The sequence below is a fragment of the Budorcas taxicolor genome, chromosome 3, assembly GCF_023091745.1.
Source record: "Budorcas taxicolor isolate Tak-1 chromosome 3, Takin1.1, whole genome shotgun sequence".
Taxonomy (NCBI): Eukaryota; Metazoa; Chordata; class Mammalia; order Artiodactyla; family Bovidae; genus Budorcas; species Budorcas taxicolor.
In genome coordinates, this window is record NC_068912.1 from 100622018 (window position 1) to 100639157 (window position 17140).

A 17140-nucleotide genomic window follows, 5' to 3' on the forward strand; every position below is an offset into this window, starting at 1 on the left:
AGAGACTTCTTTTACTTATTAATAAGGTTACTTTAAAAAATTACTACATGTGTGTACAGTGGTTGATGTTACACATATATGTATTATAAAGATATAAAGTGTAGAGAACAAATGAGTACCCATCATTCAATTTAATAATGTATTACAGATACAGATGAAGCAACCCAGAACCGTTTTTTGATTCCTTTCCCATTGTTTCCCCACAGCAGTATTTACTGTTCTGAATTTAGTATTTCTTTAAACAGGAATTGATTATATGAGAAGTATTCTATAAACCAGTATTTACCAGTGTAGACCAGAATTGCCCACAGATGCAAGCATTCTCTAGCCCTTGGAAGTATGTTAAGAATTTGCCCAAGAAATATTTATGTCATCTCTTACTGCATATCTTACGTCAGAGAATAAGCACTTAAGTCTCTTAATTGATAAGTAGGTATCTAAAAATACATAAATACATGAGGAATGCTATGACAGATGTCTTGTTTTTAAGCCTCTAGCCGTGGTTAGCACTAAATAATTAAATAGTTGATGACTGTAATAAACCAGTTAGTTATGCCTCTTTGACCACTTATGGCAAGCTGTTCCAAGTATGAGGGAAAGTCTAAATCTAACGGACTCTAATTTGCATTTCTGAATTACATTTGATAGCTAATTGGAGAAATGGTTATTTTAAAGGTAGATTTTTTTCACCTCACTTTTCTAAAATCCTTAAAAAATTTTAGCCAGTTATGTTGTTGCTATAGGTGGTGGTCCATTACATTAATGTTTAAATTGGACTTGAGTTTTGTCTCCTAGACCTTTGTCTCCTAGGTCCATCATTGGACCATGTCTCATTTTAGCAATTATGTACAGTAATTTTGCCTCTTCTGATACGTTATTTTGTTTTTTCATTTATACTGATAGATTCCTGTGGCCTTTTAAATGATTGAATAAAAAATGAAAATGGATCCAAAGTGACTTCTCTACTGAAGCAGAAGATTGTTATTACCTTCCATTAACTCAGTTTAGTCTCTGGGAACGGGCAGAACAAGTGAAATACAGAAAATTGAAGAGAAGAAAACCTCACTTTGGAGCTTTCTCCGTGACTGTTCTTAAGCCCTGCCTTTCTACTTGTTTTAGTTTTGCTGTGAATTTATAAATAGTGAAGACCAAAGAAATAGAAGAAACATCTGAGAGCTTTATACCAAGAAATTTGCCTTGAAAGCTGCTATTCTTGGAGGGAAAAGCATATCAAGTTCCTGTTTGTTTTTTTTTAACAAGCTTTCTTATGTCCTTAGATTTTGAAGGATAAGACAAATATAAACTCATACCTGCAGACTGTTTTTACCAGCTGTGTAAGAATAATGAGATATAAATTAAGGGCTTTGTAATGTGGATGTTTTGCTACTAGAGTTGACTACTCCGAAGATCTTTTGTAGCTCGTCAGTGTTTTATTTTTGATCTATCACTTCAATGACATTATTTGACCAAACAAAAGTCATTCTGTCTTTCTAAGCTATGACCTTGTTATGAACAGTATTTGCATTCACTGTGCAAATGTCCATGTATTATCTATTTAAGCAACATCATAGTGCCATCACTCAAAGAAGTTGAATGAGGTGAACATTGATATAGCTCTTTCCCCTTCCCCCCATTTTTTAAATGTAACAAATACTTTTTATGTTCCCCTCCCCCTTCCCCTTTCCCCTTCCCCTTTGGGAAAGTGTCAGGAACTAGATAGTTTAAGATGAGCAATTGAGGGGACTGAGAGATTGATCCACACAGAGCCTGGATTCTTTTTGCTTCATCGTAAGGCTTTCTGCTGGCCAGCCTAATTAAGTACCCTTTCAACAAGAGAACCTTGTGGAAATCCAGCTGGCAACTCAAGAAGTTCAGGAAGCAGGACCACAGAGGTTATACTCTGGGGTAAGTATCCTTCTATGTCTAACTTTGGAAGAAGACTGTGTATGTATATGTATCATGGAAAATACCTACTCTTTTCTAATGTATTCTGGAGACTATCAGTGAGGTAATTTGGAGACACCAACGGATCTCTCAGGAAAATTGATTCTGATGAGGAGAAGTTAATGTGAACTAAATAGAAAAACTCTTGAGAAGTTATAACTTCCTTCTCTAGAAGATTTTTTTCTACTACTTTTTCCTGAAGTTACCTGAAGCAGATTAATCTTTTTCTATAAGTATCTATAGTTTGGGGCTTCCCAGGTGGTGCTAGTGGTAAAGAACCCTCCTGCCAATGCAGGAGACATAAGAGACCTGCGTTTGATCCCTGGGTCAGGAAGATCTCCTGGAGAAGGAAATGGCAACTCACTCCAGTATTCTTGCCAGGAGAATCCCATGGACAGAGGAGCCTGGTGGGCTGTATAGTTCATGGGGTCGCAAAGTGTCAGCAGTGTTTGAAGCAACTTAGCATATGCCTGGCATAGCATATATCTATAGTTATGAGTAGTTGTTTATTCTTCTGCTGTAACCCAAGAATTCATTAGCTTCTGTCATACAACCTTCAGGGCAATGTCCCACTTTCTCTGTGTTGAATATTCATAGTTATATATTCACAGGCTATTGTTTTTGTTTAGAACTTCTCTGATGTATGAGGCCAGAGGACTACTCTAGAAAGGCTCAGAGAGCAAGTTTTTCTGTAAAAGGGTGACCTTAAAGAAATTGCAGACTCCTTTACTTGATACCAGGTTCGTCCAAGAAAAAATGATTTCAATTTTCTCATTTTCAGATCCTGGCCATGAGGTTGGATGCCTCACCTTGTTGAAAAGAGACACTGGACCTAAATGGCGCAGCATGACTTTGTTCCTGCTTGGCTAAATTTCTCAACACCACAGTCAGCTAAGGTACTGTTCTCCATTCTAGTAACTATCTCAATACCAATTCTTTGCATCCTTGTATTGTCTCATAGCCTCTGTTTTACAATCTAGTTTTTTTTGTGTGTATATTCAGTCTTGACTGATAATTTTAGATATGTTTTCATAAACTTATCTTTCTTTTATCTTACTTTTAGGATATAAATAGGGTATAAACACTTAGGCAGTTCAAGTCTGTGTACCCAAGTGTCCTGTTTATTTCATTACATGTTAACCTTTTCTCATTGTGTGGCACACTTAAGACTTCCTATGTTAGCTGCAGAACACTTTGGTTTGGGGGGAAATGGATCTTCAGAATGAAAGTACATGTGTCTAAAGTAGTAATTGAAAAAGGATAGACAGTGATTGATTGACTACTACATGATTAAATCCTAGAAATTCTATTTCAGAGACAATGGTCTGCTCACTGATTTTGGAGAAAATGTTTGCATTAAGAATAAAGACAAATGGAATATATTCTTGATAAAGGAAACCTTTGGGAAGCTAATAAAAATACTTCCTGTTTTGCCACCTAATAGAGGAGGGACAAAGTTGATAGGTTGTCTCTGGAAAAAAAAAAACAAACACATTTTTTTTAAACATGAATTTTGGGGAAGATGTTCCTGGTCTGTCTAGACCTACAACCCTTTGCTTTAAATTTCAGTTTGAATTGTGCTTGTGAAATTCCCAGCCATCTCATAATTGACATAATCCGCCTCAAGGGTTGGAGGTGGTGAACCTGAGGGATTAGGTATGGGATCTAGGAAAGTGTTTAAAAGTAGGCAGATCTTATACCTGCAAAGAACAATTGATTTAGCGCCATGAACTTGGTAAAAAGAATTAGGAAATATAATTTATTAATAAATATTTCCATTAAGGCTACAGCAAGCAAATTTGTGTGGTATTAGCATAAAGATAGACTTGTGAAGTGATGCAATAGAATAGAAAATTCAAAAATAGTGCTATATATTTAGTCAGTTGATTTTTGACTAAAGTGCCAAGGTAATTCAATGCAGAAGTGATAATCCTTTTTAACAAGTTGCTTTAGGACTAGATATTTATGGGAGAATAGGAGGGAGAGTGGAGAAGGAAATGGCAACCCACTCCAGTGTTCTTGCCTGGAGAATCCCAGGGATGGGGGAACCTGGTGGGCTGCTGTCTATGGGGTCACACAGAGTCGGACACGAGTGAAGTGACTTAGCAGCAGTAGCAGTAGCAGGAGGGAGAGCCTCAACCATGACATTATATCATACATAAAAATTAACTTGAAGTGGATTATAACCTAAGTTGAAGAATTAAAACCCAATAAACTTTCGGAGGAAAGGAGAAATCTTTGTAACCCACTGAAAGAAAGTGAAAATCTCTCAGTTGTGTCTGACTCTGCGAACTGGGGTCTCCAGCACTGCAGGTGGGTTCTTTACCAGCTGAACCACTAGGGAAGCCCTTGTAACCCACTAGAATGGCTAAAATAAAATCTGACAATACCAAGTGTAAGTGAAGATGTTAATAATAAGGAAATAGATGTAAAGATTTCTATGACACAACTTGTAGTTCTCCTAGAAGCACTTATCAAATGTTGGGAGTGGTGGGCCTATAAACCATACATTTTGTGGATTTTTAAACTTTGGTTTTCTATTATTTGAGAAAAAGACTGTCATAGAATACAGCTATTTGAAATAGGAAAGGACATAATAGTGTTTCTCAAAATGCTTTATTTTAGTTGTGTAACCTCAGACTTATTCTCTCTGACCTCCTTCCTCGTGTGTAAATAAAATGGGGATGATGTCAAATTGTAATCTTGTTATGAGTATTAAACAATGGAAGTAAGTGTTTTATAAAACTATAAAAACTTAGGTGTGATTGTTAATGGCATGCCATGGTGGTATTTAAACTGTTCCTTTCTCTTCAATTTGAGAGTAATTTATACAAATAAGCTATTTAGAATTATTTTAAAAGCAAGCATCTTTCTTTTCCTTCAAGATTAACAACATCTTTAAGTGTAAGTTTTGGAGCTTATTCTTCTGGATATTGACTGATTCCTCCCCCACCCCCTGCCATGCAAGTAATTGAGGTAGCCTGTTAATTAATTCAATCAGTGATTAAATAGGCAATGTAGAACTTCTCTAACTCAGAGAACTATTGCCCTTAACTATGTCACATGTGCTCAAAATGGAGATATCTGCCACCAATATTACTTGTTTTCTAGAAGCCTGATGCAAATCCAAAGATAATAAAAGAGATTGATACATACTTATCTGTTTGCTTCTCTATACTTTATTATCATCTTAGTCACCTACAGCGACTTTCGAAAAACACGGAGAGCACCTACCCCGAGGAGATGGTAGATTTGGAGTAAGCCGTCGTAGACATAATTCCTCTGATGGCTTTTTCAACAATGGACCTCTTCGAACGACAGGAGGTAAGACATACCCAACTTCCACGACTATTTAAGCTACTCAGAGGGAAGCCCAGGTTGAGGGTACATGTCCGTAACCTTGGAATAATGATCTTTTGTAAATATAATACTCAATTAGATCGTCCAGTAGTCATTACTCACCTATATTGGCTTTCTAATGTTCTTAGGTTCTCTTAAGTTCTCTTCAGTTAAAGAACTCACACAGAAATTATATTAAAACAAAAGGATGTATCTTGTGATTTGTGTATGTGGACTTAATTTTTTATTTAGCAGGTCCCCTGACGGGCTTTGGCAATACTGTAAATTAGATCAGGAAGCATATGGCCCACTTGTTTCTGAACTTCCAGAAAGCAAACACACTAATATGTTACTTTTCCTTATTTTTTCAGATTCATGGCACCAGCCCTCCCTGTTCCGCCATGATTCTGTGGACTCTGGTGTCTCTAAGGGAGCATATGCTGGAATCACAGGGAACCTATCTGGTTGGCATGGCTCTTCACGAGGTCATGATGGCATGAGCCAGCGTAGTGGGGGTGGCACAGGAAACCATCGCCATTGGAATGGCAGCTTCCATTCCCGGAAAGGCTGTGCCTTTCAGGAAAAGCCACCTACAGATATTAGGGAAGAGAAGAAAGAAGATAAGGTGGAAAAGTTGCAGTTTGAAGAGGAGGACTTTGTAAGTATAAAGTTTTAGTTCTGCAGTTAAAATCTAAAATGATTCTTACATATAAAACTCTGTTAATAATGAGAACATTTGAAGAAGTACATAAAAGGGAGTCCTACATTTAGACTTTTATTGTTTTTAGGAAAGAGTTGATTAATATGAAGATGAGAACCAAAATTCCTGTATAATTTTTAGCAAATCTTAATATTTTTTCATCTTTACGCCTTTGGAACTTGAAAGAAATCCTGAGTTTTAAGTTTTCTAAGATTCAATATTCAGATATATTTATGGAAAACTGTTAAATTGTCTTTCTCCAGCTATCCTAAGAGGGATTTTTTTCCTCTGATATTGCTTGCTTATATTGACAGTTGTGATAAGTTTAGAAACACACAGTTAGGAATAGTTTAACTGTTGCCTAAATATGCTACTGTGTGTTGAATTATATGCCTTTTGACATCTGAGCCAAAAGTAGTTTTTGTGCACCTTTAAAAGTTTAATAATATATTTTATTTAACCAAGTATATCTAAATCATTATCATTATTTTAACCTGTAGTCATTATCTTCAAATTACCGAGATAATTTACATTCTTTGTTATACTAGGTCTGCAAAATTCCTTGTGTGTTTTGTAATTATACTACATCTTAATATAGATAACACATTCCAAGTGCCCAGAAGCCACATATGACTAGTAGCAAAATCCTATTAGTGCAGCTCATTATTTTTAAGTAGCACATTAGATAAGCTAGTCACTTTTATGACACCCATTTCATGTTATCAAAGCCAACTAAAGAGTAAAATTTAGGCATTCAGCCCCTCCTCCCAAGTTTAGCAAATGATCTGGGGGCTCTTAATTTAAATGTTACTTATTGATATTCCTATTTCAAGGTGCCTAGCCTTTAAAACTTTATTCCTGGAAAAGTCTATAATACACCAATACATTAAGTATTTGACCAGAATGTTTTTAAGTATTCAGTAGTCCAAAATGACTATACTAAATTATAACTTTATTTATTCAGTAAATAAGCAAATTCAAATAAGACCAGTGGTAGTGATTAGGAAATAAAATCTCTCTTGCTCATTACACTTTGAGAACTTGATGAAATCCTCATCAAACCAGCAGCAACAAAAAAAAAAAGTTGAATGATATTCCTATTATAAAATGAATTTCATTTTGTAATTTTCACACAGTTAAATAAACCTACTGTAGTTATAATTTCTATCATACCTGGACATTTACCTAAAATACGTATTATTATGACCACAGTCAGCTGAGCACATGGAAAACAAGATTTATTTTAGTAGTTTAAGTTTCTTGTGTGCTTTAGTTAAAAAAAAAAAGATAATGAGAAATGAGAATTGGTGTGGGGTTAGGTAGAAGTTACTTAGAGTACCTTTTTAAACTGGTACTATACTACTGATTGGCATAGTTTGATAAGGTCTGTTATCAGTCCTGTGGCTTTTCCAGTGAGAAATGAGTTGACAATGGAAAGAAATGTTTAGGGCAGCGTTATCTTCACCTGCTAAGTCACATCATACCTGAAAAAGGTCAATAAGGGCAGGTTTATTTTGTGTTTACACTTTTATGGCATATTATAAGTGTATATTAAAGTGTGGAGAAAATGGTCAAGTACACTCATAACCTAGCTTTGTGAATATTGACATGTTGCCCAGTATGCTCCAGACCATTCTTCTACAAATGAGGCAAGATATTATAGGTACAATTAAAACTTCCTAACCATATTCTCCTCTTTCCCCTAAAGGTAATCACCATTTTTATTTCAGTGTTTCCCATCATATATGTTTTTTTACTGTTAGGTTGGTACAAAAATAATTGTGGTTTCAGACTGAATTTTAAATCATTATAACTAGGCTAAAACATATCTTTGTTAACCAAAATAGGAACCATTACAGTAAACACATTTTTGCCAATGAGAAGTAAGTTTATTTATTCCTGTAGCGTAAAAATCCACGCTTCGGGATTTGACAGACTCTTGAAAAGTATTTTCTGCCTCCTGCTAGTTGTGGAAAGCATTTTCCTTGCAAAAAGTTGTCAAGATGCTTGAAGGAAGTGGTAGTTGGTGGTGAGAGAGCAGGTGAATATGGTAGATGAGGTCAGATTTCATAGACCAGTTCATTCAGTTTTGAAGCTTTGGTTGTGTGATGTGTGGTTGGGCGTCATCATGCAGAATTGCGCCTTTTCTGCTGACCAGTGCTTGCCACAGGTATTGCAGTTTTTGGTGCATCTCAGTGATTTGCTGGGCATACTTTTCAGATGCACTGGTTTCGCTGAGATTCAGAAAGCTGTAATGGATCCGACCAGCAGCAGACCACCAAACAGTGACCATGACCTTCTTTTTCTTTTTGGTGTAACTTTGGCTTTGGGAAGTGGTTTGGAGCTGCTTCTCAGGCCAACCACTGAGGTGGTCATTGCCAGTTACAATGTAAAATCCACTTTTTGTCACACATCACAATCTGATCAAGAAATTATTTATTGTCCTTGTGTATAATAAAAGAAGATGACACTTCAAAACAGTTTTTTTTAATTTACAGGCAGCTCATGAGGCACATACTTGTTGAGCTTTTTCACCTTTCCAATTTGCTTCAAATGCCAAATGACTGTAGAATGGTCGATGTCGAGTTCTTTAGCAACTTCTTGTATAAGTGCAGCAGCTTCGATGACTGCTCTCAATTGGTCGTTGTCAACTTCCACTACAGCTGGCCACTATACTCCTCATCTTCAAGGCTTTCATCTCCTTTACAAAACTTCTTGAACAACCACTGCACTATATGTTTGTTAGCGGTTCCTGAGGCAAATGCGTTCTTAATGTTGCAAGTTGTCTCCACTGCTTTACGACCCATTTTGAATGCGAATAAGGAAATCACTCACATTCACTTTTTGTCTACATCATTTCACATTTCCGTGGTCTAAAATAAATATAAACAGCAAGTAATAACTCATTAGCAAAAAGCCATAAAGCAAGATATGCACATTAAAATGATGTATATAACATTACCACAAATATTTAAGAATATATTCCATTATCAGAGCAAAATTAAGCAGTGCAGAATCACAATTACTTTTGCACTAACTCCATGTATGAATGTATCCATAAACAGTCTGTGATACAATTTTGCCTGATTCTGATTTTATATGAATACTATCACATCGTCTGCTGCTAAGTCACTTCAGTCATGTCCGACGTATTTCTCTTTTATTTCCTTAAAATTGTTTGAGATTTGTCTATATTGATACATAGGGCTCTAGATCAGTGGTTCTCAACCCAGGAACAAATTTGCCTCCTTCAGAGCACATTTGACAATATCTAGAGAAATTTTGGTTGTCACAACTGGAGATAGTCCTGTTGACATCTAGTATGTAGAGATCAGAGATGACGCTGAATTTCCTACAATGCACAGGACAGCCCTATAACAAAGAATTAACCAATCCCAAATGTCAGTAGTGCCATCTTTGAGAAACTCTGCTGTGTATCTTTTTTACTGCTGTATAGGAAATATTCTGTTGTATGAATGTACTAGGTTTGTCAGCCCACCAGGCTCCTCCGTCCATGGGATTTTCCAGGCAAGAGTGCTAGAGTAGATTGTCATTTCCTTCTCCAGGGGATCTTCCCGACCCAGGAATCGAACCCAGGTCTCCCGCATTGCAGGCAGATGCTTTACTGTCTGAGCCACCAGGGAAGCCCGTTTTCCTGTTAACAGACATTAAGTTTGTTAAAAATCTTGTTTTGGAGGATAAATCTAAAGAATGGAAACCATGGCATTGTAACTAGAGAAGAAAGAGTGAAAAATAAGATTTCTACAAAAATTAAAATAAAAAAATAAGATTTCTATTCAAAGGGAATTAGTGAATAATACGTAATCAAGACCATCTCCATGGAAAAGAAATGCAAAAAAGCAAAATGGCTGTCTGAGGAGGCCTTACAAATAGCTGTGAAAAGAAGAGAAGCGAAAAGCAGAGGAGAAAAGGAAAGACATAAGCATCTGAATGCAGAGTTCCAGAGAATAGCAAGGAGAGATAAGAAACCCTTCTTCAGTGATCAATGCAAAGAAATCGAGGAAAACAACAGAATGGGAAAGACTAGAGATCTCTTCAACAAAATTAGAGATACCAGGGGAACATTTCATGCAGAGATGGGCTTGATAAAGGAAGGAAATGGTATGGACCTAACAGAAGCAGAAGATATTAAGAGGTGGCAAGAATACACAGGAGAACTGTACAAAAAAGAGCTTCACATCCCAGATAATCACGATGGTGTGATCACTCACCTAGAGCCAGACATCCTGGAATGTGAAGTCAAGTGGGCCTTAGGAACCATCACTACGAACAAAGTTAGTGGAGGTGATGGAATTCCAGTGGAGCTATTTCAAATCCTGAAAGATGATGCTGCGAAAGTGCTGCACTCAGTATGCCAGCAAATTTGGAAACCTCAGCAGTGGCCACAGGACTGGAAAAGGCCAGGTTTCATTCCAATCCCAAAGAAAGGCAATGCCAAAGAATGCTCAAACTACCACACAATTGCACTCATCTCACACCCTAGTAAAGTAATGCTCAAAATTCTCCAAGCCAGGCTTCAGCAATATGTGAACGGTGAACTTCCAGATGTTCAAGCTGGTTTTAGAAAAGTCAGAGGAACCAGAGATCAGATTGCCAACATCTGCTGGATCATCAAAAAAGCAAGAGAGTTCCAGAAAAACATCTATTTCTGCTTTATTGACTATTCCAAAGCCTTTGACTGTGTGGATCACAATAAACTGTGGACAATTCTGAAAAAGATGGGAATACCATACCGCCTGACCTACCTCTTGAGAAACCTATATGCAGGTCAGGAGAACTGGACATGGAACAACAGACTGGTTCCAAATAGGAAAAGGAGTACATCAAGGCTGTATATTGTCACCCTGCTTATTTAACTTACATGCAGAGTACATCATGAGAAACGCTGGGCTGGAAGAAGTACAAGCTGGAATCAGGATTGCTGGGAGAAATATCAATAACCTCAGATATGCAGATGACACTACCCTTATGGCAGATAGTGAAGAGGAACTAAAGAGCCTCTTGATGAAAGTGAAACAGGAGAGTGAAAAAGTTGGCTTAAAGTTCAACATTCAGAAAACGAAGATCATGGCATCTGGCCCCATCACTTCATGGCAAATAGATGGGGAAACAGTGGAAACAGTGTCAGACTTTATTTTGGGGGGCTTCAAAATCGCTGCAGATGGTGATTGCAGCCATGAAATTAAAAGACACTTACTCCTTGGAAGAAAAGTTATGACCAACCTAGACAGCATATTGAAAAGCAGAGACATTACTTTGCCAACAAAGGTCCGTCTAGTTAAGGCTATGGTTTTTCCAGTAGTCATGTATGGATGTGAGCGTTGGACTGTGAAGAATGCTGAGCGCTGAAGAATTGATGCTTTTGAACTGTGGTGCTGGAGAAGACTGTTGAGAGTCCCTTGGACTGCAAGGAGATCCAACCAGTCCATCCTAAAGGAGATCAATCTTGGGTGTTCATTGGAAGGACTCATGCTGAAGCTGAAACTCCAATACTTTGGCCACCTCATGTGAAGAGTTGACCCATTTGAAAAGCCTCTGATGCTAGGAGGGATTGGGGGCAGGAGGAAGAGGGGACGACTGAGGATAAGATGGCTGGATGGCATCACCGGCTCGATGGACACGAGTTTGAGTGAACTCCGGGAGTTGGTGATGGACAGGGAGGCCTGGCGTGCTGTGATTCATGGAGTCGCAGAGTCATACATGACTGAGCAACTGAACTGAAGTAATTCATTTAAAAAGAAAATACAGAAGGAGCAGAATTGGAGGGTAGAAGATAAAGAGGTCTTAGTACCAAAGAGATGGGTGAGGTAAATTAGAGGTATGCCTTTGGAAACAGAGGTGGTAGTTGAGATTTATGAAAGTAATATATTCAGCGAGGAGGTGTGTGGAATAGCAATAAGGGGGATTAAGAACTGATTAGTTGAAAAAGATTGGGATATATCAAGAAAGAATAAAATTTCTTTTCTTTTATTTAAATGGTCATGCTGTACAACATGCAGGATCCTAGTTCCCAAATGAGGGATCAAACCTACGCCGCCTGTAGTAGAAATGTCTCTTAACCACTGGACTGCCCAAAAAGTCTGGCACATATATTTTTAAACGGTAGCTGTTAGTAAATGTGGGTGAGAGCTTTGTTCCTGGCAGCTTGATATTACCTTCCAAGGATAAGAGAATGAATCGATGATGCATGGTACACTGTTCCTTGAAGAAGAAGGAGCCAGGCATGAGGGTAGTCTTGTAGGATTTGGACTTTAATGTGTGTGGAATCTGAGAGTAAGAAATTTGTGGAGAGAAGGGATTCTGAGAAGGTACAACAGTGTAGCCGTGGCTTTGAGTCTTACCAAATTCTCCAGTAAAAGCAGAGCTCCCTTTAATATCAGGAGCGGTATTAACGTGTATATTTTCACTACTTATATTTAGCACTGTACTGGAGATCCTAGCAAGTGGAATAAGTCAAGAAAGAGAAATAAAATGCATTATAAATAAACAGAAAGAAATAAAAGTTTCTATTCACAAGTGACATGATTGCTTACATAAATCCTAAGGACTCTAAAGAATTAACAAGGTTTTAGGCTACAGCATTAATTTAAGTCATATTTTTATATACAGTTGATCCTTGAACAACATGCTGTTCAAGAGTTTGAGCTTGCATGTCCATTTGTATGGAGATTTTTTCAGTAGTATATACTGTAGTTGCAGTATATGATCTGCAATTGATTGAATCCACAGATCAGAACTCAACAGCTTATATGTATACAGAGGGCTTTTTACAAAATTCCAAAAAACCTTTGAAAATTGCTTAGGAATAAATTTAACAGAAGATGTGAGAGACTAATATTGAACCACAGAATATTGCCAAGGGAAATTAAAGATCTAAATAAGAGATACGTTTTGAATGGAAGGCTTTGAATTAGAAGATTCAACATGGTTAGGACATCAGTTCTACGGACTGTACAACCCCAGCAAGCATGCTTTCTTATATTGAAATAAAAAGACCTAGAATATCTAAAGCAATCTTGAAAAAGAACAGTCAGAGAATTTATACTTGCTAACGTGAAGACTTTGTATAACGCGACACTATTCAAAATGATATGACATTATTGTGCATATAGATTGATGATGCTGCTGCTGCTGCTAAGTCGCGTCAGTCGTGTCCAACTCTGTGCGACCCCAGAGACGGCAGCCCAACAGGCTCCTCTGTCCCTGGGATTCTCCAGGCAAGAATACTGGAGTGGGTTGCCATTTCCTTCTCCAATATAGGGCAGAATAGAGAAGCCAGAAATAAACCTTCATTAATATGTTCCTCTGATTTTCAACAGAAGTATCAAAGCAAGCCAATCAGTGGAGAAAGAAATGTTTTTAACAAATTGTGCTGGGACTGTGTATCTGTCTATATATAGGTATAGATGCTGCAAGTGTGTGTGTGCTTAGTCGTATCCGACTCTTTGAGATCCCGTGGACTGTAGCCTGCCAGGCTCCTCTGTCCATGGGATTCTCCAGGCAAGAATACTGGATTGGGTTGCCATGCCCTTCTCCAGGGGATCTTCCCTACCCAGGTTTCCCACATTGTAGGTGGATTCTTTACCATCTGAGCCACCAGGGAAATCCAAGAATACTGGAGTGGGTAGGCTATCCCTTCTCCAGGGGACCTTTCTCATGCAGGAATCAAACTAGGGTCTCCTGCATTGTAGGCGGATTCTTTACCAGCTGAGTGACCAGGGTAGCTTCTCTGATGGCTACCCCATCTATATCTATACTTTCTCTTAGGTATAGATGGGGCTTCCCTGGTGACTCACATGGTAAAGAATCTGCCTGCATGCAGGAGACCCAGGTTTGATCCCTGGGTAGGAAAGATCCCCTGGAGAAAGGGAATGGCAGCCCATTCCAGTATCCTTGCCTGGAGAATTCCATGAACAGAGGAGCCTGGCGAGCTACAGTCCATGGGGTCACAAAGAGTTGGACACAACTGAGCAACTAACACAACACAGGTATGAGTATATATCTTCTCTACTCCTGTCGCCTAGCATATAAAAAATGAATTTGAGATGGTTTATAGACCTATGGTAAGGCCTGAAGTGAAGAGAACTTCACTGTCTCACATAGGGGAGACATATCTGTCTCACATAGGAGATTTTTAAAAAAGATTTATTTGGACCTAGGAAGCAGTAACCATAAAGGAAAACACTGATAAATTGGGCTTCATCAAAACTTAAGACTTCTGCTTATCTCACAGACTCAGGAAAATATTTGCAGAACATAGATTTGAAAAGGGGCCTGTGGCCATAATATGGGTAACTCCTACAAATCAGTATTTTAAAATTATAAACAAGATTTGAACAAATGTTTCACAAGGAAGATAGAAGAATGGCCAATAGGCACATGAAAAAATGGTCAGTGTTATTAGTCATAAAGGAAGTGTGGAAATTTAAATTAAGACCATTATGAGGTATTGCTGTACAGACTGGCTAATATTTAAAGTCTGAAAACACTAAATTTGGTGACATTTTTGAGTACTTGGAGCTCTCATGTAGGTGTGTGTAGTAGTACTGCCATTTTGGGAAAAGGAAAATCTGGCAGTTTCTTATAAAATTAAACATAAATCTGGTGACCCAGTACTTGCACTTCTGTGTATTTACTAAAGAGAAATGGAAGTCTATGTACATTTATTGTAATTTTTTTCATAATACTACAAAACTGGAAACTTCTTTTTTTTTCTTTTGGTGGCCATGCCATGTGGCCTGTAGGATCTTAATTTGCCAACCAGGGATTGAATCCAGGCCCTCAGCAGTGAAAGCATGGAGTCCTAACCGCTGAACTCCCAGAGAATTCCCAACAAACCATTTAAATGTCTGTAGAAACAGGAATAGAAAAATTGTGGTGTAATCATGTAATGGACAACTTAATACTGTGCAACCCCGTGGACTGCAGCCTGCCAGGCTCCTGTGTCCATGGAATTTTTCAGGCAAGAATACTGCAGTGGGTTGCCATTTCCTACTCCAAGGGATCTTCCCAACCCAGTCTCTTGTGTCTTCTGCACTGGCAGATGGATTCTTAATGGACTACTTATTCAGTAATAAAAAAAGAATGACTGGATAAAACACGACGAATTTCAGTGAAGCTTTACACAATAGAGTACATACTGCATGATTCCATCTATATGACATTCTAGAACAGCCTTCCCAGGTGTGTTAGTAGTAAAAGTCTGCCAGCCAAGCAGGAGACATGAGACTCTAAATGCGTGATGTATAGGAATTCTTTGTATTACTTCCAAGTCTGAAATTACAGGATTGAAGAGCCAGAAACTACATGGACATCACCTACAACAAAATAAAGTGAGGTATTGCAGCATAGGGGCAAATTGCTGAAAGCTATAAAACTTGAATAATAATTAGGTATTAGCATTTGTGCAGGAGAAATTGAAGGAAACAACAGGGCATCAAGCAACCCCAGGATTTTCATAGGAGCCAGGAATTATTCTGGAAAGCTTACAGAACATTTGAGAACAGCAGCTAGAAATTAGGGGTGGTTTTCCATATTCCCAAAACTAGTAAATACAGAGGTATTCTGGGATAAGGTTTGAAGGGTCTAAGTGGATCAATTAGGAGAGAGAAATCTTTGAGTAATTTGAACAAGGAAAGTTAATATAAAGATCTATAACAAGATAGGATAATGAGTGATTGGCTAGCAAAAAGTAAAGAGAACTCTAAATATAAAGAATACAGAGTTCTGGGATTTCCCTAGTGGTCTAGTGGTCAAGAGTCTGCTTTGTAGTGCAGGAGATGCAAATTCGATCCCTGATTGAGGAACTAAGATCCCACATGCTGTGGAGCAACTAAGCCTGTGTGTCACAACTAGACAGCCTATACTCTGCAACTAAAGTCCATGCACGGCAGGCAACAAAAGGTCTGGCATGACACAATGCAGATCCTGCATGCCACAACTAAGACCTGATGTGGCCAAATAAGTAAATATATTTTTTAAATATATAGAATTCTAAGGTAACGAATTAGCAGATACAAGGAGCTGCCACTAACCCTAGGGCTAAGACAGACTGCCCAAGAGTGCTCTCTTGCCCCGTCACCTCTCCCAAGATTGAGATCAAGACCTTGTTGGAAAGGCCTAGCTGTGGTTCACTGGATGGCAGAGCAGTTGGTAAGGTGCTTCTTTAGGGAATATACTGGAAATATGCCCTTTAGAGTACCTCATAAAGCTGTTTGTGGGAGATGTCAGTGCTATAAAACCACTCAAGTCAGTGCTCACTTGTACCTTGGAACTCGGCTTAGAGCAGGAGCAGGGTGCTAAAGGAGTCTGCTGAGTAAGCACACAGGAACAAGAAGCAATAATCTCTCCTTGCTGTCTACTGACAAAATTACCATGCCAGCAAATTAACAAAGAGAGTTTTTTTTTTTTTTTTAAGTGCCCAGATAAATTTACATGGAGCAAGCAGAAAGGATGACTGGAACCAAGAGGCAATAAAATGATAACCAGCACAGAGTTCTATCCCTTTTAATCATAACTAGCCAGTGCTCCCTTCCAAAACAAAGCCCCTCACTGAGAACAGAACTGTTGGGAATAGAATCCAGACTGAGCTGCAGAGACAGACTGTGGAGACAAAGGGAAGAAAAGGTTCATATAGAAGGCATGGGGAGGGGGTGGTGAGCTAGGATATCAAAGAAAGTATGCCATCGTCCTTTTGAGCACTCCATGGAAACAACAGAAGAGAGAGCTATGAAGAGTGATATTAGAAAGCTATCTTGATCCACATTCACAAAAATTGATCACATAAAAATGGAACAACATGAAAGGATCAAGATAGTAAGGAACAGAATATCATTTCTATAGACCTTGCAAAGTATACCTGTAAGATGTGCACAATACAAATAGGAACCATAACCTGCTATTTTAAAATCTGAATAAATGGTACAAGAAAAACATAACCAGAAAAATTCACAGTGCTAGAACTTGGGAAACAATAAAGGTTCAGAAAAATGAAGACTAAACAAGGAGCACAAGACAACAAATAGTAGTGTTTTCCAAGAATTAAAAGATAAAGGAAACTTTAAGTAAGCTGAAACAAATAGATGAAATTTAGAATTGAAAAAAAGAGATGCAGTAATTTGACAAAAAAAATCCAAA

At 38.1% G+C, this 17140-nt stretch overlaps 1 protein-coding gene across 2 annotated transcripts in view; it reads left to right on the forward strand.

The window, feature by feature from the left end:
* Positions 1 to 17140, forward strand: part of GPBP1L1 (GC-rich promoter binding protein 1 like 1) — a 64102-nt gene that overhangs the window by 28326 nt on the left and 18636 nt on the right. For both annotated transcript variants that reach the window (XM_052636890.1, XM_052636889.1), the window contains exons 2-5: positions 904 to 1905; positions 2726 to 2840; positions 5139 to 5268; positions 5655 to 5941. In XM_052636890.1, the coding sequence (XP_052492850.1) occupies positions 2781 to 2840; positions 5139 to 5268; positions 5655 to 5941 (477 nt within the window). In that variant the 5' untranslated portion in view covers positions 904 to 1905; positions 2726 to 2780. The remainder of the gene's footprint in view (positions 1 to 903; positions 1906 to 2725; positions 2841 to 5138; positions 5269 to 5654; positions 5942 to 17140) is intronic.